General features: G+C 42.9%; 1 protein-coding gene across 1 annotated transcript in view; it reads right to left on the bottom strand.

Moving 5' to 3' along the window:
• Positions 1 to 26,347, bottom strand: part of lrpprc (leucine-rich pentatricopeptide repeat containing) — a 93,780-nt gene that overhangs the window by 23,544 nt on the left and 43,889 nt on the right. The window contains exons 23-28 of the mRNA XM_074645504.1: positions 26,048 to 26,255; positions 18,279 to 18,403; positions 14,376 to 14,482; positions 2,833 to 2,901; positions 2,621 to 2,711; positions 1,891 to 2,033 (exon numbers count right to left, since the gene is read on the bottom strand). Of these exons, the coding sequence (XP_074501605.1) occupies positions 1,891 to 2,033; positions 2,621 to 2,711; positions 2,833 to 2,901; positions 14,376 to 14,482; positions 18,279 to 18,403; positions 26,048 to 26,255 (743 nt within the window). The remainder of the gene's footprint in view (positions 1 to 1,890; positions 2,034 to 2,620; positions 2,712 to 2,832; positions 2,902 to 14,375; positions 14,483 to 18,278; positions 18,404 to 26,047; positions 26,256 to 26,347) is intronic.

Here is a 26,347-nt window from a genome sequence, read left to right as displayed (position 1 = left end):
AAAAATCCGACGGGTCTTTCGGAGGTTGTAGCGGGCTCACGTTTAAAGCGTGAAGATACTGGCATCATATGAAACTAGAGAACCTAAAGAATCCATCGGTACCAACCATGTCATACTAGCTGGACGTTAAATAACGCTCCAACCTAGCGCTAAAAAGGAAAAACTGGCATGGCCATTTTCAAAGGGGTTCCTTGACCTCTGACCTCCAGATATGTGAATGTAAATGGGTTCTATGGGTACCCACGAGTCTCCCCTTTACAGACATGCCCACTTTATGATAATCACATGCAGTTTGGGGCAAGTCATAGTCAAGTCAGCACACTGACACACTGACAGCTGTTGTTGCCTGTTGGGCTGCAGTTTACCATGTTATGATTTGAGCATATTGTTTTATGCTAAATGCAGTACCTGTGAGGGTTTCTGGACAATATCTGTCATTGTTTTCTGTTGTTAATTGATTTCCAATAATAAATATATACATATATTTGCATAAAGCAGCATATTTGTCCACTCCCATGTTGATAAGAGTATTAAATACTTAACAAATCTCCCTTTAAGGTACATTTTGAACAGATAAAAAAATGTGTGATTAATCGTGATTAACTATTTTAATCAATTGACAGGCTGAACATATTCACATTCTGTCCACTTCATTTTGTCTTTTGGTCAGTATACAGTGGAGGCCACACAAGATGCACGTATGTTACTAAGAATCCAGCGGCAGCCATATGGTGGCATTTAGCTGCTGGCTAAATTAGTCTGGCATTACAGATTTACAGACAGATCAAGCTGTAATTCCTTTCACCAGCCAGCCGGTCTGATTGACCACACTTCAGATCAGAGCCTCAATCCTGTTTCCTCTGCATGTAATGAACAGAGGCTTAAAGTGGAGCGGGGCGAGGAGGGGGGGGCGAGGAGGGGGGGGGCTGTATGGAGCGAGCAGTTGATGAGTCTTCAGAGGGTTTTCGGGGTTAGTTCTTATGATCAGAGGTTGGGATCAGCTTGCTCTTTGGTTAAACTATGCGGTATGAAAATAATTGGGAATGAGACCATTGTGCTGCTAGAAAACTAGAATATACAGTATAAGGAATCCATTGGTACCAACCGTGTCATACTAGCTTGTCGGGAAGGAGTGTAAATACTGCTACATTTTGGTGAGGAAAAACTGGCATGGCCATTTTTAAAAGGGGTCCCTTGACCTCTGACCTCCAGATATGTGAATGTAAATGGGTTCTATGGGTACCCACGAGTCTCCCCTTTACAGACATGCCCACTTTATGATAATCACATGCAGTTTTGGGAGACCTGTGAGGGTTTCTGGACAATATCTGTCATTGTTTTGTGTTGTTAATTGATTTCCAATAATAAATATATACACACATTTGCATAAAGCAGCATATTTGCCCACTCCCATGTTGATAAGAGTATTAAATAATTGACAAATCTCCCTTTAAGGTACATTTTGAACAGATAAAGAATATGTGATTAGTGTGTAATTAATCGCATTAACTATGGACAATCAGGCGATTAATCGCGACTAAATATTTTAATTGATTGACAGCCCTAATATTAATATTGAAGAGATTATTAAAGGACATAATAGATAACCAAGGGTACCTCCACACCCATTTCATTCACAGCCACAGCCACCATTGTGATTGTGTTTAACCATCAGTGCTGCATGCTTGTGTGTTATGTTTGACCTCGGGCACTTTCAGAGTCCTCCAGAGCTCTTGGGAATCTCCTGGCTTTTGCTTTCAGCTTTATCTGCCCTGCTCCCCCCCACCGCCCTTCAGGAACCTCCTGGCAATTATTCTTCTGAATAACAGCTCTGTCTAATGAGCGTTACTGGGATGTACATATTATAAAGCTTTTTTTTTTTTTTTTTACCTCAGGCACCTCAAAGGGCACCTCCTGGCCGTTGCTCTTCAGGATGTCTGCCAGCATGCGCAGGGTCCTCTCCCTGGGAATGACGTTCTCCTCCTGCATCTTCGTCCACACCGCTTCAGCCTTCTGCCAGTTGTCCGTCTCCTCTGAGGAACAACGAGAAACAAAGCGGCGGGATTGAGAAAAAGGTTGCGTTCTTATGGAATTCACTGTGACACGCCGTAGCTCATCGCTCAGCCTGCCCCAGAGAGTCATTTCAGACAAAGCGCTCCATGCTGAGAGAGCGCAATCAAAGCACTAATCTGATCAACTGACTGACCCTCAACTATGCTGTAATTTAGGGAACACACTAACTAAAAGAGGTGTGTGTGTGTGTGTGTGTGTGTGTGTGTGCGTGCGCAGGGAAGTGGGGGTAATGGGCTGACAATCAGCTTTAACACTCCAATCACAACTGTTATCTGCTCTGCTCTCCACTGCAGCAATCACACCATGTCTTGTGCTCTTACTTCTGACTGATCCCATTCTCTCTCACACACACACACCCACACACACACACACACACACACACACACACACACACAAACACACAAACATACACACTTCCAGTCTGGGGTCCAGAGCACACCCAGAGGTGGAAGGTCACGACAGCAGAGGAGATTGGGGGGTGCAAACTGAGAGAAACACAATAAAAAGAACACACAAATGGACAAATGAAAGCAAGAAGAAGCCTTACTGCAGAGACGGAGGATGTATCTGTACATCTCATCTCTGTCGCACTCAAACAGCTTGGCTGTCATGTCCACCATCTGCTCCAAGGCCTCCATCTGTACACACAAACAACAAAGATATATCATTTAAGTTGGAATTTTTGCATTTCCCCTCTCTCTTTTTGCTACCCTTTGTGGCCTTGAGTTAGTTCCGCCTGTATCTGTGTTTGTGTGTTACCTGGTTGGAAGAAATGCATTTCTCCGCATACCAATGCAGGCGTCCAGGCCGTGCTCTCAGCCCAGGGGTCTGCAACATAGGAAAAATAGATGAGAATTTCAACGGAAAGAAGCCGGAGTAGATGAATAACAGCATCAAAAAGACTGTAGCTGCACTGAACATCTCCTGGGTGTCAATGTATGTGACCTATGTCGGTGTCATGTAGATGCTCTCACTAAGTCAGATTATCTTTTAGCGATGTCACTGTGTTCACAGATCTCGAGCTATTGACTTGTTATTATTAGGGAAAGAAATGACGGCCAAATCAGCAAAAATGAGGTCCAAGTTGAAATAAATCAGAAAAAAGCATCAGACCTAAATCACAGCACAGTCAATATGAATGTCTATGAAAGGTCAACGAAATATAGTAACTAGGGCTGTCAAATTGAACGTAATAATAATGCGTTAAATTCATCACTGATGTATTTTCAGATAATCTTTAACTGTAAAAAGAAATGTGAAGTGAATGTTTGTGTGGCACTACATACAGTAGTATATAAAAGCTGCAAGGCAGTGCATCAATACAGAAGATACAGAACACAATACCGTCAAATGAGGAGTCTGATACACAGCAGGCTGAATCTAAAGATTTATTTTCATTTTCAGTTAGTCTGTTGGTTATCTCTGCTGATTAATTCATTAATCCTTTAGCATATAAAATGTCAGACAGTAGTGACAACGTCCATCACAAGTTCCCAGAGCCCAAGGTGATGTCTTCTGATTGCTTGTCTTGTTCAATTAAAGCTGCACTTGGTAACTTTGCGCAAATACAATAAAAAGTTATTTTTATAACCTATTTGTTACCAACTGTTACTGCTTTAACAGTCCAAAACCCAAAGATATTCAAATAACCTCTTTTTCTCTCTCTTTTTTTTAAATAAAAAAGAGAAAAAATTTAAATTCCAGTCTTCAGAAAGTACTACCCACCGACCGGGGCCTTTTGGGGGGTGGGGGGGGGTAAAATATGTCCCCCAGACCTTAATTTTGACCCTGGTCCCTGTGGTCAAAACGCAATGACGTCCTCAAAAAGGTTCCTAGTCCCCTGGGGACAGTTCCTGCGGTCCAAAAGGGGCGTTAAAACATTAGTGTCTGAGCACCGTGGCTGGGAACTTTACACTGCTTGTGCAGGAGGTGACGATAACAAAAGGCTGATACGTTAACACTCTGAATATGAAGAAATCCTGAAAACTGACACATATCTTGAGACTACAAGAAGCAAAACTGGAAGAAAAATGGGAAAATTCTCTAGACGACTCTAGATTCAGCGTTTTTTCACATTAAACTCTGTGAAATTACATTCGAGTTGGACCAAAGCACACTTGGTGATAGTGTGTTTTACGATGCTCCGCTACGAACAGCTGATACATGATCAAAAATACACGTGGATGATGGCGCAAACTGAACGGAGTGGGGGGGGGGTCTGCGCTCTCTGAGTGCCATTCTAGTTACTGTTATTTTGCAAATCTCTTGCCAATAAAGGTTTGAGTGGAAATAATGCTTTGTTTCCTGGAGTGCTGAGCTAGTCAGCTCACAGGAGAACACACTCTCACATACACTCTTTATATGCAAAAAAAACTAGGGCTGTCAAAGTTAACGCCATAATAACGCATTAACGCAAATCTGTTTTAATGCCATTCATTTCTTTAATGCTTGAACGCATTTTTAGGTTGTAGCGGCTCAGTTTTAAAGGTAGAGTGAAAATACAGGCATCATGTGGAACTACAAAAACCTGATGAATCCATCGGTACCAACCATGTCATATTAGCTTGTTAAATAACGCTCCAAACTTACGCTACATTTTTGGCTAAAAACTGTCATGGCCCTTTTCAAAGGGGTCCCTTGACCTCTGACCTCCAGATATGTGAATGTAAATGGGTTCTATGGGTACCCACGAGTCTCCCCTTTACAGACATGCCCACTTTATGATAATCACATGCAGTTTGGGGCAAGTCATAGTCAAGTCAGCACACTGACACACTGACAGCTGTTGTTGCCTGTTGGGCTGCAGTTTATCATGTTATGATTTGAGCATATTGTTTTATGCTAAATGCAGTACCTGTGAGGGTTTCTGGACAATATCTGTCATTGTTTTGTGTTGTTAATTGGTTTCCAATAATAAATATATGCATACATTTGCATAAAGCAGCATATTTGTCCTGTCCCATGTTGATAAGAGTATTAAATACTTGACAAATCTCCCTTTAATATACAATTTGAAAAGATAAAAAATGTTTAATTAATTTGTGATTAATCACGATTAATTATGGACGATCATGTGATCAATCGCGCTTAAGTATTTTAATCGAATGAAAGGCCTAAAAATGATATGTTAAGAATTCAAACTAGAACATGGAACAATAAGGATTTCGGTAACTGACCATAAAGTCCCAACAGCCCTGAGTAGTCTCGCATTTTTGGGAGATTTGTAGTATTTTTAGGACACCAGTGATATGCAGATAGACAGAGTGTGTGGGCTGTCACAGATTGATCTGCAGGCTCGTGTAGCTGAGATTTAGCCTGATATGTGGAGTGACTAGATGATTATTATCATGGAATAACAGTGATCAGGATTTCATCTGTCTCTTGGGGCTTTGATACAATCTGAATAAGACCAGGATTGAGAAATCTCGCCCTCTCTCTCTCTTCCTGGTAATCTGAAAAGAGAGAGAGAGAGACAGAGCGATCTGCCAGGAAGTTAATCTGAACGGGGATCAACGGCGCTCAATCCCCGCTGGCCTCTTTGATGGGAGCCCATCATACTGTGAGAGGGTGGGGAGTCAAGAAAAGACGGGCTTCATCCCTTTCTCTGCCCGTCCCTCGCTGCCGTCATCCTTTCCTCTGTCAATCCCCTCTTCCTCCAAATCTCCCTGCTCCTACTCACTCTTCTCCCCCTCCCTCCCTCCCCCCTTCCTATCCATCCCTCCATCCGGCCCAGGCAAAGGCATTATGTTCTTACCCAACCAGCCAAAGGGACAAATTAAAATGTGTTGCACTCACTCTCTCTCTCTCAGTCTGTCTAATCTTCTTAGAGACTAAGGCCCACAGTGCAAGTGCTCCATCTTTTTGCCTCCGATTCCCTTTACTTGGTAAAGTCTTGTGGGCTCAAAGCAGCCTTCTGCACATCTCTTCGCAAACACACACACACACACGAATATGTTCTGGCTTTTGAATCTGTCAGGACAAATCTCCCTAATCTGGGCAGAAAACAAAATCCTCAGAAATAAGAAGGCACATAACTTACACACGCACGGTTGAATCGAAAGAATACAAAGTAGAAACAAACAGCAGGACAGACACTCTCACTTTCAGAAGGAGATAATGGAAAAATGTCATCAGGTCAGATTATCAGGACACACACACACACACACACAGCAGAGTGTGTTACAGTCCGCCACTCTGCCTCTTTACTAGGTCTGGGACGATTCACCTATCTCCCGATTTGATACTATCACGATACTTCGGTGTTGTTTCGATATGTATTGCGATTTTTAAGTATTGCGATTCGATGTCACGATTTATTGTGATTTTTGTTGACTTTTTTAACACTAGACCATGGAGGGGAAAAAGTTAAATCATAAACTTCTAAGGACTTTTACTTTGGAAAATATCTTAATTAATACAGTAAAACATGTTTGATTTTCAGCATGTACGTAGTCAGAGATGTCCTGAAGTCAAATATATCAGTCAATGTAAGGAGGTATTTATTAATCTTTTTCCAGTAACCCAAAAAATCAAAGAATAAAGACATTTCCCTCACAAATTAGTGGCATTTTCTTTTTAATTTATAAGGGACATGTAATGCTTTATACTTCTGGTGAATATAATCCAATCAATCTTATTTCCATATATGTATTTTATATATACAGTTCCCTTTGTTAACAACTTATTTTGAAAACCAGACGTAGTCACGGGTATATACTTCGATCAACTTCTCCAAGTCCGTCTCTAACTCTCCCGTCAGCTCCGTTCTCTTTATCCATCCATGGTCAGCTCCATTGGGGCTGTTTGAATGCATTTAACATAAATGTCAGTATATGGGTGCTCTACATTTGTAGCGTCCGCCCATTTGACCACGGAGACGAGGTAACGTTTCCAGTCCGTGACAGAGTTAGCAGGCAGCTTTAGCCTTGATGTCTAACTCTGCTTTTCCTGCAATGTGTGAAACCAAAGTGTTTCCATCCTTTACTGGATGTGTAGTGTTTACCACGCTGGATTTAACATGTGAGGGTGCAGGTCGTATCCAAGCAGACCCTCCGCTGTTTTCTACTTTTTCGTTTCGGCTGCGGTTTGTTTTGGTTGACAGATACGGAACAGATATGACGTCAAGTTACTCAGACTACAACAATAAACGCGGTAACTTCCTTCTACCTCTGCATAGACTCAAATGAAGCAAATACATCGATTCTGGCATTAAACAAATCAATTTCAAAATCGTAAAAAGAAAAAATAGCGATACATAAGTGAATCAATTTCCCCCCCCCCACCCCTAGTCTTTAAGAGTCTTGTGTGGCCTTTAGATGCTTCCTTCCTCATCGTTACGTACATGTACACAAAAAAGAAACAGATAGATCCGACCTAATCTCACCTCCACTTAACAAACCCTCTCCATCTCAATTCCTAATGTTCTAATTCCACTAATCACCTCACCACTTAGTCCACACACACACACATGGCCAGACCCCTCTCCCTGACACTAAAACACATAATGGCTCGCCGCTCTTTAGCAATACTACCTAACCTTGACCATCACACACATGCGCGTTCCGCAATAATAGGCCCCGGCCACCTGACAATCCTCTACCTAACCTTGACCATTTAGCACAAAATTGGCCACCTTTCTCTATCATTACATTTAATTAGCTGTGATTAATCAGCTGCCAATTATACCAAACACGGCCCAAAGAGAGACACCACTCTGGACTGCCACTTGACGCTCTCAGAGGGGGGGGGGGGGGTGTGTATGCATATTTGAGTGATAGATTTTATTGTATTATATCTGTCATCATACATGTATAATAAGTGACACTTCAGAAGGGAACTTTCTGTTCAGAAACTTTGTTCTAAACATCGACGCAGGTGAGATTCTTTTGCTTTTTTTCTGATTATGCTTCAAAAGAGGGCAAACCACTAAACACACAACTCTGGGGGACTTACAGTTAGTCACCACCACCACTTATTTATAGACAGCGTTATTGATTTAACGCTACATTAATCAATATTATCATATTAACAAAAGATGAAATGTGGAACGTGAAAGGTGTTGCTCGTAGAGAGAATTATCACCTGACTCTGCACTTCTCCTCAGCTCTACAGGAAGAAGCATTTTAGGATCTCTCAGCTCATTGTTTTGGTTTCCGGCCCCCAACAAGGGCTGCACAATTAATCAAATATTAATCACGATCACGATATTTGGCTTCCCATAATTAAATGAACGTGATCGCCTGCGATACTGAGGTTCAAAGTGCATGCTCCGCTCATAGAAATCTCCGCTACATGTCAAATCATGACGTGCTGCCACCACGGCTGGTGTGGGTGCGTTTGAGAGAGACAGAGAGAGGGGAAGAGGAGGTGGTCTGTTGAACACGATGTTTCTGTAAGTTATTAATAACTTATTCGAAACGCTGCTTTGTCACTTTACCCGCCTGCCCGAACCCACGATATTTACTGGAAAGATCACCCGAACCTGCTCGATGGGTAGTGGGTCGACCTGCGCATCACTAGCGCGCACCCTACAGCCACTGCCTGTGAAAAACTTTCCTGAATGTTGCGGCTGCAGTCCAGAGTAAAAAAGTTGTATTCAACAGGGAGCAGACGGGCAAAATGAACTTTATTTTAAGTCTTATTCAGAGGCAAAGATTGGTACATTAGCAGGAATGTTGCACAACATGGAAGTGAAAGCAGTGCTCTGTTTATTTAAATGTGAAAGTGCAATAAATCCATTTTCTCCCTAAAATCAATGAATAATTGTGATAAATAATCAGGATCTTAATATTGATAAAAAATAATCGTGATTATCATTTTGGCCATAATCGTGAAGCCCTACCCTCAACTTTATTGATTTCACTCTCACCACTCTCATCGATCTCATCGATCTCATCGATATCACATCTGGCTGCAGCAGGCAGCTGTTTTCAGCAAAACATCTCAGATAAACCTGCTGTACTCTACCTGCTCAGAAGCAAACAGCTGACAGATAAAGTGAACGACCAGCTGGTGAACATAGTGGAGCATTTTGCAGGTAAAGAGACAGATATTTCCCACAGGAGATAAAAGAAGAGTGAATATGGGACTTACACTCATCAGTTTGATGAAGGGATTGTTGACGCACTCCCTGCAACAACTTTATCCAAGTGATAATACGTCAATATTGTCTTGTTCCACTGCACCGAAGTGGCCTAAAACTTTTTAAAAGTAAATGGCCCCCATGACCTTAGAATTTCTAAAATCCTGGCTACAGTCCTGAGTGTGAATATTTGTGCTGTTGTTTTAGATCATCGTAAATTAAATACCTTTGGCTTAGACTGTGGGTTTGACAAAGCAAGCAATTTAAAGGTCCCATATTGTGCTAATATTCAGGTTCATACTTGTATTTTATGTTTCTACTAGAACATGTTACATGCTGTAATGTAAAAAATAACTATATTTTCCTCATACTGTCTGCCTGAATATGCCTGTATTTACCCATAAACGCTCCATTTTAGTGCGTTTCAACGGAACTGCAATGGAATTGCGTTGCTAGGCAGCAGCTTGGGTCCATGTGTACTTCCTGTCAGCTGATGTCTTTCACATACACTGCATCCGGAAATAAACTAGGACACATTTAGAATGTTTACATTGAAAACTGTGAAATGGTCTAATATTGTATATTTGTGACATCACAAAATGACAGGAATCCTGACAGCTTGTTTCAAAGGCACAATTTCTTAAAGGTCACATATTATGCTCATTTCCAGGTTCATAGATGTATTTTAATGTTGCACTAGAACATGTTTACATGCTGCAATGTTCAAAAAACCCTTTATTCTTCTCATACTGCAGCCTGAGTCTGCCTGCCTCAGAGCCTAATTCAGCCTCTGTCTGAAAACCACTGATTCACAGCCTGTCTCCTCCCACTCTGCTCTGATTGGTCAGCGTTTTCTGTCAATCAAACGTCCTCAACAACAGCGTCACCCTCCCCCTCCCTCCCGGAGAAGCTCTGGAGAGAGAGACGAGTGGAGAGATAGCAGCTAGAATAAAGTTTATAAACCACTTTAAAGTTTATAAACCAGAAACTTCACCCAGCGCACGTTACCGGAGGAATCTGATCAGAAATCGGCGACACATGATGAACATCTGCGGTCCAGATTCCAGGTTTTCCTGACGGTTTCTCTCAGGTAAATAATGCTATTTATAGCTCTGTTAGTTAGCTCAGTGTTTACCTCATGCATCAACTCTGTAAACCGTAAACATACTCTGTTTTACGTCTGTCTTTACAGATCCATCTGTGAGAAATGACCGACAGAATCATCCCAGAGGAGAGCAGACAGCTGAAAGCAGATGGGAGATACAGAGCTAACCCGTTAGCATGTAGCTACATGCTAATGGGTTAGCTACATGCTACCGCTATGAGACGGTGTGTAAACACAGCGACCATCAGGGTGGAAAATAGAAGATGTGAAACAGTAGTCAGTTCATTATTTCTGCTAAAAGATAAATGTATGGAAGATCAGAGTAATGGTATATTATTTACAGTAGTAGCTGTCTCTGTGTTACCATGACTACAGACCACCGGAGCTTAGCTTACCATAGTTTACCAGAGCTGAAAGACTTTCTCCTGTACCATGTTAACATAACTAACTAACAGGTGGGATGATTACAAATGCTGTGAATAATTAATATTGTCATCTGTCAACTCAAATAAAGTTTGACTGTGAAACAGAAATGTGTTGTGTTGCTTACAAGTCACTATTTACTACCTGTACTCTGCTACATGCATGACATCAAATATATATAATATATAAATATCATCTGTTTAAACAGTGTAATTACATAAAGCCTTTGTGAAAGAACATGTTATATTTAGATGATGGGAGTACATGAAGCCTGTTCTGCTGGTTCTTGCAGACTTTGCTCAAGTTAGGTTGAGGAGGAGAGACAGTGACGCGCTGTGGGGCGGGGTCAGCTACTGAAGGTTCTCTCTGGTTCGACCAGGAAACCCTTACATGGCTTGCATTTCTCTAATGACGTCAGAAGAGAAGGAAAAAAAGCGATTTTTTTTTCTGCACCCATTTCCGGACAAACGGAGGAGGAGAAAAAGAGAGAGGATGGTCTTTTATGATACTATGGTGGCCTGTAGACACACTGGGGACAGATATTGATGTTTAAAAGACATGGAAAAGTGCATTTTGCATAATAGGTGACCTTTAATATGGGCTGTGTGTATTTCTCCATGGATTGAGCGTTTCGATACTTTCACAGTATTTGTATATCACTTAAACCTGCTTTATAATATAAAAGACAGATATGGGACCTTTAAAGATGTCTCAAGTGTCTGAAAATGTGTTTTCTTTCGTTTTGTTTTTTTACTATTTTATTATATTCTAAAGACAATTCATTTAAAAATTAAATGAAACAGATTAATCCATAGTCATTTATCAAGCAAAAAATAAATTTTGTGACATTCTGTCACTTTATACACTAAACAATACACCTAGAGGAAGCCGTCACAGAGCCATATACTGTAATGCAATGTGTCTCTGGGTTCAAGGTCATAATTGGAGAAATCTGCTTTTGTTATTGAGGGGGAAAATGAGACAGATGGGGGTGACGCAGCTCAGCTTTTGTCTCTCTAACCTACATTTTCCATTGACATCGAGGACAACATGTACATCTGTGGTCCATTTACAAAGGCATCAACAATCTCACATCGCTGGCATGTAGCTGACTCTCTGTTATAAGTAGGATAACGGCAATACAATCTAGCAGAAAAGGGAATGAGAGCCACAATAACAACATGTCGATAATATTTAAGAGGGTTTGGAAATCCTCGAGAGGGACAAATCCCTCTTTTAGTGCACACCAGGACACGAGAGAGCGGGCAGAGTCGGAGTGAGGGAGTTAAGGTATTCAGTTTTGTTCTCATCCTGCTCAGACAACATAATGGCCTTGTTTCCCTTTCCTCTGATGTCAGGGCTCATCCCTCTATTCGTTTATTCATCAATCTCTCTGTCCCGCAATCCAGTCCGGGAACGCCCCGTCCGGTTTTATCCATGTGAAAATCGCTTCTTATCTGCCTCTCTCTTTTTCTCACACTAATCTACAGGGCTTATAGCAGGACTTAAGATGACAAAGATATAAATATTCAGAAAATATTCAGGTCAGATGAGCTACAATAACAATAAGAGTATGGCTTTTATATTGTGCGTGGCTTTTGCATGGTCGTGTGGCTCATGACGGTCGTGCAGATTTCAGGCTGATTTCTATTCAACTAGTTTTCATCAGGTAGCTCCTCTGAGGATGAGAATCTCATTTTTGTTATACTGATATCTGAGGCTGCCAGGAAAATCAAATAGCACTCGCCCATCCATGAATGAGTCTGCATACCTGTGAAATCAGGCCCTATTATTGTTCATTACTTACGCTGGAAACCATCATTTCAGTTCATTAAATGATCAGTCATCCTTTTATTTGTTCTCGCCCAACGTCATCCAAACTAGTTTTGATATCACTGAGGAACAATATAAATCAACGTCTCAAATAGTTACAGCACTATAGGAGAGACCTGATCTAGATCTGACCAGGCTTTTGGTGTTTGACAGTGTCCCACACTCTGTGCTACAGACATGATAGGATACCTTTGGCACTCAGGTGTAGAAATCAAATCTCACGACTTTTTATCTGTTCAATCCAGGGCAGTCAAAGTTAATGTGAAAATAACGCGCTAACGCAAATTTGTTTTAAAGCCACTAATTTCTTAAACACATTAAAGCTAGAGTGAAGATACTGGCATCATATGAAACTAGAAAAACCTAAAGAATCCATTGGTACCAACCATGTCATACTAGCGTTTTGAGAAGGAGGATGAATAACGCTCCAAACTTAAGAACATTTTGAAAAACTGTCGAGGCTATTTTCAAAGGGGTCCCTTGACCTCTGACCTCCAGATCAGTGAATGTAAATGGGTTCTATGGGTACCCACGAGTCTCCCCTTTACAGACATGCCCACTTTATGATAATCACATGCAGTTTGGGGCAAGTCATAGTCAAGTCAGCACACTGACACACTGACAGCTGTTGTTGCCTGTTGGGCTGCAGTTTGTCATGTTATGATTTGAGCATATTTTTTATGCTAAATGCAGTACCTGTGAGGGTTTCTGGACAATATCTGTCATTGTTGTGTGTTGGTAATTGATTTCCAATAATAAATATATACATACATTTGCGTAAAGCAGTATATTTGTCCACTACCATGTTGATAAGAGTATTAAATACTTAACATATCTCCCTTTAAGGTTCATTTTGAAAAGATAAAAAAAAGCCTGAATAATTTGCGATTAATAGTGATTCAATATTTTAACCGATTGACGGCCTTAGTTCAAACTGATGAAATAACAGCGATCAACTACATGGTTTAATAAAAGAGCTCCTTAATTTCAAGTCACTTTTTGAAAATTTGAATATTAAGCGTTTAACTGTTAACCGCCATTAAGAATTTTTACCGATTAAGGTTATCGGGTAAACAGTTAAAAGAAATATTAAAATCTGAGCAAAACTCAGAGGAGCGGCTCGTCACTTAAAGGATAAAAGCTTGTCCAGCTTAACAGTCCACCTTAAGAGAGTCTGAGACGGCGTTGCAAGATACAGGAGCTTGCCTCGGGTCTGACGAGTTGTAGCATTTATTCACCCACACTCACCGCCGCCACACACACACGGTCTGTCGGACACTCGCTTAAGTTACGCCGTGCTGACAGACCGTATGTGGCGAGCGCGAAGCCACCAGCAACGCTACAGCTGTGAACGTAGCACAAACACACACGGTCTGTCGGACACTCGCTAGCGTTACGCCGGACCGACACACAGCTGACCACCTCGATGCGGTGGAGACTTTTACGGGGAAAGTGGCTGCATGTGTCCACGACAATACACGCAGCGTCGTGGCTGCTACAGGAACTCGCCCAGACGGGTGAACAGGGGACTCAGTTGTTTGCTTTGCTCAAACACTGCAGCTGGCGATGAATGTTGGATTTAACCTGTTTGTGCATCGGCTTATCGCTGCAGTGGGGAGGCACTAAAAACGGCACCGCTGTGAGAAACACACTAATCTTGTCAGTTAACGGTTAATAATCGGTTAACAATGGTCGGTTATCGGTTAGAAACAAAAATTCAAAATTAGAATCCCTAAAACATTAGTTCCAGGAAGAAGCAGTATCCGAAAACCCAACCTGGCTCCCATAGTTCCTTTGTGTGTGTGTGTGTGTGTGTGTGTGTGTGTGTGTGTGTGTGTGTGTGCGTGCGTGTGTGTTTACCTCACAGATCTTACGAGCCTCACGGTAGCGGCCTGTCTGCAGGAATGCGAAGAACAGATCATAGAGCATGGTCATCTCTCCTCGCTCCTGACTCACAAAGTCCATGGCTGAAGAGAAAGACAGACAGACAGACAAACGGGGAAACAGACAGACAGACAGACAGACAGACAGACAGACGGGGAAACAGAGCAGAGAAAGGTTGTGAATAAAAATGTCTGCAAGGTGAACAAACACACCGCACACTTCATCTTTTCCTCCTGATTCCATTATTTGGCACAATGTCCCAGGCACAAAGCAGCCATATCAAGTCTGCTCTCAAACAAACACACGCAGGTCCCGAATGAAAGCCTAAGCTCTCATGGTAAACTTTGCTAAAGCGCTCTGCTCAGCGTTACGTCCTATCTCTGTCCAGCAGCTTCAGCACAGGTACCACACACACACACAGACAGACACACACACAATGCAAACTTTCAGTTATCCAAATGAACCTGCATATTCAGCAAAGGCAGAGGAAGAAAGAATAATCCCTCTCCCTTTACTTGCTGTCATCTGAAGTCAACAGAAAGAACTTTAATCATTGAGGAATTAATTCCTGGTCTAAATCTAATGTAGACATGTTTGTAGACGAGTTTCAGACCAGTTGGACTAAATTCAAGTGGCATTTTCTGCGTGCACGTCCTAATTTGAGGCTTTGTTGGAAGACTGAACCACAGTGGCTCATTAAAGCTGCAGTAGGTCATTTTGTTAAGTTAAAAAGTTATTTTTTATAAATCTGTCACTATATCCTGACAGAAGTGCATGAAACAAATAATATTTGGGAAAAAAAATCATATTCCTCTGCCTCTTCCTAGTGCTCCTAATGGCGTTTGCAAGATTTCACTGCTCCCGAAGGAAAACCTGTTTTGTCTCAGCTGTTTCCAACATGGCTGCCGGGTCACAAACGTTCTCATTTTACAGCTAAACAGTACACTACAAGATGTTTCAGAAAACATTTGAGGAGAGAAATAGGCATTACAGTAACAGAACATTGGTTCATATTTGGTCGGAGCTGCCTAGTTCGACAGTTTGATCGAAGTACGTGAGTTTCGCGAGCAGTGATCGACATCTGCTTTAGAGACTCCTCGGCTCTGATTGGTTGTTTTTGTTCGGGCGCTGTGAAATCTTCTAAAGGCCATTAGGAGCAATAAAAGGACACAGATTATCTGTCTCACACACTACTGTCAGGATATGGTGACCGTTTTATAACAAGACTCAGAGTATATGTCTGGACCGTGTACGGTCAGTCTGTGAATTTGTGGCTAAATTGTTACACAGGTAGTCAGTGGTCATGTCTATAATGTTAAATCCAGTGGTACATGTCCACTCAACTGGCCGTTCAAGCCGTGATGTACCCTATTGAGGAATGCACGTGATTGGTCCCTGGTTTTCTGCTCGCCGTTTCAAACATTAAACAACATGGCGGCCTCGCTCGTAAACTTTCTGTTATTTCATCAAAACAATCCACCAAAATCTACTTCTGAAAACAATCTAAGCGAGAAATAGTAAATGCCACTGCTGAATCTCTTTTCATTTTAGAACTAGATCGCCTAGTTTCACAGCTTGGTCCAAGTTTCGTGAGCCGGACGCGCCATGCTGGACGGGCTCATTTGCATAAAGTTGAGATTTTTCAACTTCATGCAGCAAGACCCTCGCCGCAACACTCCCACCATGCACTGGGCGACTGCTTTTCCTGCTATCCATAGGAAATGAATGGAAGCAGCGAGGCGAGGTGAGGCTCCTGGCCAGAGGAGGAGCCACTTTTTCAGGGCGCTTCCCAGCAGTCGGCGCTCCGACTGCTGGGAAGCCAGATCTGGGTCTGTCCGCAACGGGCTGGTCGCTGCCGGAGGCCCCGTTGAAGTGAGCTGAAGGATTTCTAGTGAACCTGCATGATTTCACCGATCTTCTCGCTGATGGTCTCGTTTACTGATGTAGGTCATATAGAGGCATCAGTATTACACTGAGGCTTTTTCAACCAGTTAAAAGTGAGGAATCAACATGCAACATTAATACAAAGGTGACTGTCTTCTCTCCCCCGCAAAGGGCATCCCGCCCACCTCGGAATCCCGATCCCTTCTGGGTTCGGTTAAAATTTTGTATTTCTGTATTGTATGATGAACTTTTCCTGTTTCAATGAGGTTTCAAAACCTCATGAAAACCCTACATTTTATAGTTCTGTTGATGCTTGAACTCAAACGACATGCGAGTCAAGATCCTTCGACAAAGCATCTGTTGGAAGCCTGCCCGTTGTGATGGTCCCGGTACATTTCTGTCTATATTTCTGATGGTGTATTTGAACAGGCTACGGCACTCAACATGCACTCAACGCCGTCAGGTCGAGTGTGACCCAAGGTTTATGTCACGAGTCATCCCTCTCTCCTGCTTTATATGAGGAAGTGAGAGACACGATCATTTGTTATTTCAAGATCCAGTTAGTTAGTTAGTTGGTACTGGTTTACGTGCCTCTGTGAGACAATCGTAAAAGTAATTTAGTTTTTTGAGGGTGCAGCGCCTGACTGAGGGTCAGTCACCTTTCGGGAGGGTGAGAGACGAGGGTGGGAGGGAAAAGGTGGATGAGGGAAGGGGGTGACGGGAGGGAAGGAGGTGGAGAGGTGCTCCACTGCATGGGTTCGACCTTTGCATACTCCAGAGCCACTTGCCCCCGCGGCACACCGAACTTGACCTTTTCACCGCGCTGCTGTCGACATACAGGGAGACCGCTCTCAAAACGTGATCGTCGGACGTGCTTCACCGCGGCCCCGTTCTGAACCTTTCTCACTCTCTGGTCCTCTTACACACTCTTGGAATTGTTGGCGCCTTTTACGTGCGTATTTAATGCAAACACTGCACGGGCACTTTGGATTAGCTTTGCCCCACACACAGAAACCAGTAGTGGAAGGTTAGAGAGTCAACCAGGAGAAGTTTGGAAAATAATATTAGAATATGTCCGCGAGAAGCAGTGACAGTGTGAACTGCTGTTCGGAACTTTATTGAGGCCACTTTGACATAATAAGCCTTTGATGATTGTCCATTTTAAAAAATCCTGGCTCTGGGGCATCCTGGTGGCCTCTGGGTTTAAAGGTCCTGACACACCAAGCCGACGGTCGGCCGTCGGACGGTTTGGGGCCGTCGGTGAGCGTCCGTCAGCCTAGACTTTACAGTGTGTACCGCACCGTCGGTTCTAGTCGGCCCGTGTCGGAGTTTTTTTTCATTCCTATACACAGATATTTTCACAATGACATGGCCATCTGGAATAAAGCTAAGTGATGAGTGAGAGTGGTATGAAAATATTCTGCAAACGTCACTTTGTTTCATGTGGGGGAAAAAAAAAAGATCTATTCACCTATGTATTCATTTTTTTGTTTTATGATTTTTAAATTTATTTTTTAATGCCAGAATCGATACATTTGCTTAATTTGAGTCTGTGCAGAGGTAGAAGGAAGTCTGCGCTTTTATTATTGTAGTCAGAATAACGTGACGTCTTAACCGTTCCGTATCCATCGACCAAAACAAACCGCAGCGAGCTGAAATGAGGAAGTAGAAGACAGCGGAGGGTCTGCGTGGATACGATTTGAACCCTCACATGTTAAATCCAACATGGTAAACACTACACATCCCATAAAGTAATCACATCCACAAAACAATGACAAGTATTGTCCAGAAACCCTCACAGGTACTGCATTTAGCATAAAACAATATGCTCAAATCATAACATGGCTTTAAAACTGAGCCCGCTACAACCCAAAAATTGCAAGTTGCATTAAAGTAAACTGCTAAAAGCAAATAATGAAATTGTCAATAAATGTTGTGTTGATTTACTAATCGTTTTAGCACTAGATTGATGGATCACTGTAGAAAATGTGTAACCTTTCTGCAGCAGTTCCGTGTCTCCTTTCTCCACCAGAGCGACGATGATGTCGTGGATGCGAGGCAGGTGCTTGTAGAGCTTCTGACACTCCAGCGCTGCTTCTAGAGCTCCGGACAGGTCCTTACTGCAGGCACGTGACCATACACACATACACACACACACACACACACACACACAGAAAGAGAGAAGGAGAGAGAGCAGAGAGCGAGTTAGATGTCAGGTCTGCCCAGTCAGTCATGTACGGGATTGTGTCGGTAGAGAATAGAGAGTGTATCGCGGGGTGTTAACCCCGTGACCTCCCATTCAAGCACTATGACCCTCCGCAACAATACAGGCCTTTGAATTCATGACAGCACCGACTGTAGGTGATGAAGCCTTTTGGCCCCAATACATCATTCTCACACAATCGGGCGCACTCTCGCACACCTGTCGGCGAGGGGCTGATGTCTCTCTGGACAGGCTTTTAGAGGCGAAGCAATACAGCAGACAAAGGGACTCGACTGATCTTTACCCTCTCTGCTCGGCTCCTCTTGCGCCCTCCGACTTCTCTCCTCTTTTGTCCTCTCCAACCCTCTTTAACCTCCGCTCATTTCCTCTTGTCTCATTTCCCTTTCCTCTGGTCTCCTCCTTCCTTCCTTCCTCACCATCACCTTCACCATCTTCCTTTTGATTTCACGCTGTCAGCTCTCACTCCCCACTCCATGACCTCGCCCCCCAGTGGAGCAATTTAGCAGAAATATGGCAACAACATTAGAGGACCCCCCACCACCACCAGCACCATCAGCACCAGCACCACCACCAGCTTGCTCCCTCCGTCTCATGTCATCCTTTCCTTGCTCGATCTACCCTCCCTCGCTTGGCCCGTCCCTCCCGAGCGGACGAACAAACAAAAGAGCGCGTACGGGGAGGATGAGTGCGCCTGATGGAGTGATAACGAGAAAAGTAGAGAGACAGAGAAGGCGAAAGGATGCGGGAGAACGAGGAGCTGAGAGAAGGGGGAGGGAGAGAGAGACCACTTCAATCCCCTCTATTGTGACAGCACTGCCATCAATCTGTTGATTGGGTAATTACCATGTCAATCACACAGAGGTCAAAGCAGATAGGGCACCTATGGGGGAGGTAGGGGGCAGAGGAAGTGAATGAGAAACAGATGGATGGACAGAGCGTGAGAGAGACAGAGATTGAGAGTGAACAGGTATAATTTCTGAAGTGTTTTTCTCCTCTAATCAATTAGACAAGTGGATAAGAGAAATATGCCCAAAAAGACCAACAACCCGGAAAAAAACAGGAAATGGCATGACCTTGAGTTGAGGCAGCAGCAGAAAAGAGCGATGGAGGGAGGAGGAATGGAGTGATTAGGGTTGGAAGGTAAAGAGGTCCGCTAATTGAAATGAAGAGGGACAACATTATTCGGCAGCGCCAGTCAAGAGGCTGTTCAACTGCACAACAGTCTGATTGAGCAATATGGAAGAGAGACTAAAAGACAAAATGAGAAAAAGAGTGTGGACATAGAATGAGACCGAGGAGGATATGGGGGGGAGGCTACGATGCCTGTGTGTTTCGTACTGGGATGTGCTTACATGAGCAACGGGTCTCGCTCGTTCTTTCGCTTCCCGGCTTATAAAAAGACTGTTTATTATATTTCAAAACTTGTGATCTGGATGAGAAGGATTCAAATAAAACATTGGCAGGTTGGATCGTGGTGATCCCGATGTGACCGGATAGGGATTTTTTCCAAATCTCAAGTCCCAGTGCCTGGATCAGAACAGAAAAACAAAATACATGGCGGACCATTTGCTGACAAGTGTAAGTGAGCAAGTGTTAGCACAACTTTCGCATTAAAATGTAACTAGATTTGTCTAATATGTAGCATATTTAAGACCATAGGGATGGCAACCAACATGTCTTGCTATCCAGCTACTTGAATTGTTACCTACTTAAAACGCTAATTAGGCTTAAGTCATGCTAACAGGAGCTAACTTGGCTCCATTGACTTTTATGGTTATGACTTTTATGGCGAGCTAGATAACGTTACATTTGTGCGTGGAACATATAGCTAAGTTAGCAAGGCACCTAGTGTTGGTGATGTATATTGTGCTAAACAAGAGATGTAGTTCACTATGGATGCATCGATACCGATAACGGATCAGATATCGGGCCGATACTGACTCAAATAGCTGGATCGGGTATTGGTGATGGGGCCAAATTCAATTCTATGTTTATATACATTATATACTTGAATTTGAATTCCTGTTTATGTTTTGACCAATTAGTTGCTGCATTAAAAAGGTTTACACTTTAATTGTAATTCCTTTTTTTAAGTGGCTGGTGTACTATTTATTATTTGAATAATAAAGAACAATTAAATACATTTATATCTATGTAATTATTGGTCACACTTCTTTTTTTTTTTTACAATGTTATGAAAGTGATTAAGTCCAGCCTGATGTTGCCTTACACATAAAACAATGATCCCAGTCACTTCCACACAGTGAGGCATACAGCTTATTAATTAAACACTGCTATCGGATCGGTACTCGGTATCGGCCGATACTCAAAACCCAGGTATCGCTATCGGGATTGAAAGAGTCGGATCGGTGCATCCCCACGCAAAACTAAATGATACTACGACAAACCTACAACAAACCTACAACAAACTGAGACTTTCTTGACTTGCAAAATGATCTTTTAAATTGACAAACATCATATGTGTGATTCATGGCGCAATTCAAACAGGATCAAAAAATATTTGCCTCTCACCGTTGACTACCGTACATATTTTTTTCGAAATAAGGTCCCATGGTGGTCACTCTATATGCACAATTTCCTTAACTGTTGTGGTGTGGTTCACTAGGCTATTTACACTGGAGCTATTTCTACAGTACATGCTGCAGCCAAGTCATGCTGGCAGATGTTTCAAAACTCCTTCTCCACATTTATTTCCTCCCGTCTATCTGTCCACCTCATTCTTTCCTCCATCACGCTCCTCCACACTTACTTATAATCCCTCCATCCTAATGAGACATCTTAAAAAAAAAAAAACATCCCATCACTTGGCAAAAAAAAAAAAAAAAAGGTCTGGCGTTGCAATTACACCCCCTCTGCCTTCCTCCCCTCTCCCCCTCTCCCCGCCCACCGATCCACCCCAAAAAAGAGCTAAGGATGTCGAAAGATGGATAATTTCCCCTAGGTACAATTTAACTGTCACTTTGCGTTGCCATTTACTGCGGCGCGCAGCCCTGTTAATGTCCTCAACTTTGCATGTCAGCCACTTTCCAGCCAATTAAGCCCTGAAAAAAAAAAAAAAAAGCGGAGCGCTTTGCTCAGTGGAAACCTGAAGGATTAGACAAGGAAGCTCATTTTGCCTCATCTCACTCCCACACCCCCCCACTCCTGCCCCCATGTTTCTCCCTCTCCATCCCCCTTTTTTGTTCGGAGGAGATGGGCAGACATGTTATCAGGCCACTGTCCTTGCGTAGGGGGAAGACGAGGTGTCTGTGACTGCGATCATGACACCACTAGCCCGCTGTCACGTGTTTAAGAATGAATGTTTACGTCAACATCTCTTTCTCTTCCTTGTTCATCAATCTTTTCTTCTTCTCATTCATTTACTTCTATGTTTCACCTAGGGATGCACCGATCCCACTTTTTCAGTCCTGATACTGACAGCGATACCTGGGCTTTGGGCATCGGCTGATGCCGTGTACTGATCCGATACCAGTGTGTAATTAATAAGCTGTATGCCTCACTGTGTGGAAGTGACTGGGATCATTCATTTATGTGTAAGGCAACATCAGGCTGGACTTAAACATGGCTTTCCTAACTTTGTAAAACAAAATGTAACAAATAAATACACAGATATAAATTTACTGATTTGTTATTCATTATTAAAATAATAAATCATACTCCGGCAACTTCTCCTTAAAAACAGCAGGAACAGGAATTACAATTCAGGTGTAAACTTTTTTTTTTTTTTAATGCAGCAACAAATTGGTCAAAACTTCAACAGGAGCTAATATTCCAGAATATAATGTATATAGTATATAAAGATAGAACTGAATTGAATAGATCGGCTGTCCAGCTATTTGACTCAGCATCGGCCTATGATCCGATCCGGCAAAGAACGTATAGTATATTGCCAAGAAGTGAAAGCCAATTGGTCGTTCCATTGTAACATCAGCGCCCAGAAGCAAAGCTACGCTTCCACCATTTTGGACTGAAATCGACTACGGGACACCAGTAAAATGTCCAACTGAAAAATTACGAACAAAAGTAAAACTAAATTATTTCTATTTTATTGTCATATTCCACCGAAATGGCCTGTGTTGAACAATGGAATATTATAAATATAATAAGCATCCATAATGACGGCAGCGGTTGTTGCATCCCTCGTTTCACTTCTGGCTGCTTCTGTTTATCTACTAAGGATTTCCTTTTTTCTTTTAACCTCCTTTTATTTGCCTGTTTTTCTTTCCATCTGTGCTCATTTGCAATCTCCTCTCATTTTAGGCCTCACTAAATCTCCATGTACAAGACAGCAGAAAAGAGTGGAAGCGAATGAGCTATTTTTTCCTCCGAGCCATTCATCTCCCATCAGCTCTCCTGACTCCTCCTCCTCCATCTCCACCGTTTCTCTGTCTCATCATACATGTCCTGCCAGCTCTTCATTTTGTTGGACTCATTAGCATTTTCCTGTTGCTAATCACTTCCATAAGGATGTGGCAATCCGGGCTAGCGTAGTAGCACGTTAGCACACAACTGCTGAGCGGACGGGCATGAAGGCTAACGGGGCGGCGCATATGATGGGCTGTCAAGGGCTAATCTGCCGGAGAAGTGTTCATTAAGTCATTAGCACTGACACAGCGATGAGACGGGTGCAGGCGGGAGTGATGTCTGCTTTGTCCTCTTTTATCGCTTCTCCTCCGTCCCTCCTCCTCCCGACTGTCTGTTTGTCCCCTGACTGACGGAATAAAGAGGTGGAGACGGACGGATGGAGATAAAAGATAAAAAAGAGGAGAAGAGAGCGAGGAGATGGATTCAACTGGAGCGCAAAAGTCAAGTGTTGTGTTACTCAAACCTGCCCTGAGGCTCAGCTGAAGCACTGCTGAAACTGCATGTTAGATCCACTTCACATTCCTAAACATTTCACATTTTTATGCCTCTTCAGAAGAGACAAATTCATAGAATGATTTATTTTCAAAAAGCCTTTTAACACTAAGGGTGTCATGATGAAACTAAGAGTATCGCAGCCCGTCTCTTGTCATTGATTCCAATGAAAAGCAAAGCTGTAGTTACAACCCTAGACTTTCTGACTGGAAGATTCATTTATGAACTTGCTGTTATTCATCTAACCATTTTCAAGGCTATTCAGCGCTTGAAGCCGATGCTTTAGAAGCAGAGATGAGCCACTCGGTCATTATCTCACTCCTGCAGGGAGGAATAAATAAAAGTTGGTAAAGAAGAGAGGAAATTGAGACAAAATATGTTGCTGCTGTTTATTGTTTAAAGGTAAGGTTGGTAATGCTGAGAAACTAGCAACAGTACGCTAGATTTAAAAAAAAAAAAAAATTCAACCTAAAAAGCCAGCCCACTGTTGCCAACTCATTCCATTGAAAGTATCTAGCAGCACCAGCTCCAAAAGTCCCTAAATCTAGAGAGAAAGTCACCAAGTCGGCAACACTGACAGTCCGTCCCTTCAGGCCTCCCTCCAAAGACACTCCCCCAAAATTATCATAATGAACGGCAAACCGGGAGAGGGCGATGAAAAACGGGAGTCTCCCGGGAAAATCAGGAGGGTTGGCAAATATGGTAATGAGAATTTCAACAAATATAACAAAATGTATTTGAACAACAATGACCTACCTTTAAAGAAGCTACACTCGCCAAACAATCGGATCTACACTATGGACCATAAACTCATTTTATCTGCACATCAGGTGTCTCCTTTAATTTGCAGGGATACACCGATACCGATACTGGATCGGGTATCAGTGACAATGGGGCCGATCTATTCAGCTCAGTTCACTGAAATTTCAATTCCTGTTGAAGTTTTGACCAATTTGTTGCAGCATTAAAAAGGTTTACACTTGAATTGTAATTCCTGTTAATTTTGAAGATTTTTTAGCAAATTGCTGGTGTACCATTTATTATTTTAAGAATAAATAACAATTCAGTAAATTAATATCTGTGTATTTATTTGTTACATTTTGTTTTACAAAGTTAGGAATGTTTAAGTCAAGCCTAATGTCGCCTTACACATAAAAGAATGATCCCAGTCACTTCCACACAGTGAGGCATACAGCTTATTAATTAAACACTGGTATCGTATCGGTACTCGGTATCGGCCGATACCCAAAGCCCAGGTATCGCTATCGGCATCGGGACTGAAAAAGTCGGATTGGTGCATCCCTAATAATTTGTTGACTATTTCCGAGCCTTGACAAGCAGCCAGCTAAAATACCAGCAGTTAGCTTGTTCACTTGTGTTCACTGCAGTATCATTTGGAGGAAGTACAACTGGCACTTGATTTGTGAACAGGGCTGCGGTAAGCTGTGTGTGTGTGTGTGTGTGTGTGTGTGTGTGTGTGTGTGTGTGTGTGTGTGTGTGTGTGTGTGTGTGTGTGTGTGTGTGTGTGTTTGTGTTTTGGCTGCTGTTGATGACCCAGGAGTAAATTAGCCTGCTAATCTCACAGAGGCAGTGATCAACGAGTGAACCTGGAAACCCGGTTGGTGCCAGAGACCAGACTTACAGCAAAACAAACAGCGGCAGGGGAGCAAAGCTGTGTGTGTGTGTGTGTGTGTGTGTGTGTGTGTGTGTGTGTGCACGAGCTTCATGTGCAAAAGGTCTACCTCTACCGCAGCATGTATGAGAGCATGTGCAGAGCATGTGCAGGGCGTGTGTGTGTGTGTGTGTGTGTGTGTGTGTGTGTGTGTGTGTGTGTGTGTGTGTGTAGTGGCGGGCCCCTAACGGCGCACTGCGTGGCTGTGGTAAATCCAGCAATTAGTGCTCTGTACATAATTAACATGCTAATGAGTTGATCTACTTAAAAGCTGCTCTGACAAATAGAACACACACACACACACACACACATGCGCTGAATAACACACACATACTGAATAGAGTTGAGGGGTGGGGCGATACCAGTGACCCCACAACCAGTGTTTGGGAACGTTCATTTGCATATTTGCATTATGGGGAGAAGCATCGATGGCCATCTCTCACCACACACATATACACACACACACACACACACACACTTACACCTTGGAGTAGAGCAGTGGGTGTTTCAGGAGATCAGGGGTGGGGGCTCATGGGAGAGGTTGCAGCTGGCGAATCCTCTAACAAACAAACCCTGGCTCTAACACCGCACACACACACACGCACACACATAAATGAGTAATTTCCACATCCTCTCTCTGTCTGAATCGCTGACCCAGAATGTAACCTCGGCTATGATCATAGGGAGGGATGAGTGACTCATTGAGACACACAAACGCACACACACACACACACACCTGGCAACTGGATTTGGCAGATGAAGACACAAATCTGAAAACAAAAGTGAGCTGGTCGGCTGGTTTGTTGAGAACTTCAGCTCCTAGTAAGTGATGGTTCTTCATGGAACCACACAGCCATTTAAAGAACCAGTTAAGCACCATTATTTTTTCTGTGTGTAGAAATAAAACATACCATAACACAAACTAATGTTTTAAATCTGTGTCCACACAGCACTGGGCAACAATTGTACCACAGTCAGAGTTTGTCTTACCTGTCCAGGAAGGCGGTGATCAGGGGCGAGCAGAGGTTGGCGGTGGGCTTGGTCAGTCCGAGGGTGAAGATGGTGTCCTGCAGGCGTCTGACGGTGGGGGCGCCGCCCTTTGTCGCCACGTCGTTGAGCATGTGAAAGAGCATGGTGACGTGCGTGTCGTTCATCGCCGACTCCTTCTCTTTCATCTCCTTCAGGATGTCCACGGCCTCTGTGACGGAGGGAAAGAAGAGATGAAAACAGAAAAAATTGTTAATGTGAACAAGGAAAGGTTCACATCAGAGCCGTCAAAGTTAATGCGAT

The sequence above is a fragment of the Sebastes fasciatus genome, chromosome 9 (genome assembly GCF_043250625.1).
Source record: "Sebastes fasciatus isolate fSebFas1 chromosome 9, fSebFas1.pri, whole genome shotgun sequence".
Taxonomy (NCBI): Eukaryota; Metazoa; Chordata; class Actinopteri; order Perciformes; family Sebastidae; genus Sebastes; species Sebastes fasciatus.
This window is presented reverse-complemented; position numbering and strand designations above follow the sequence as displayed.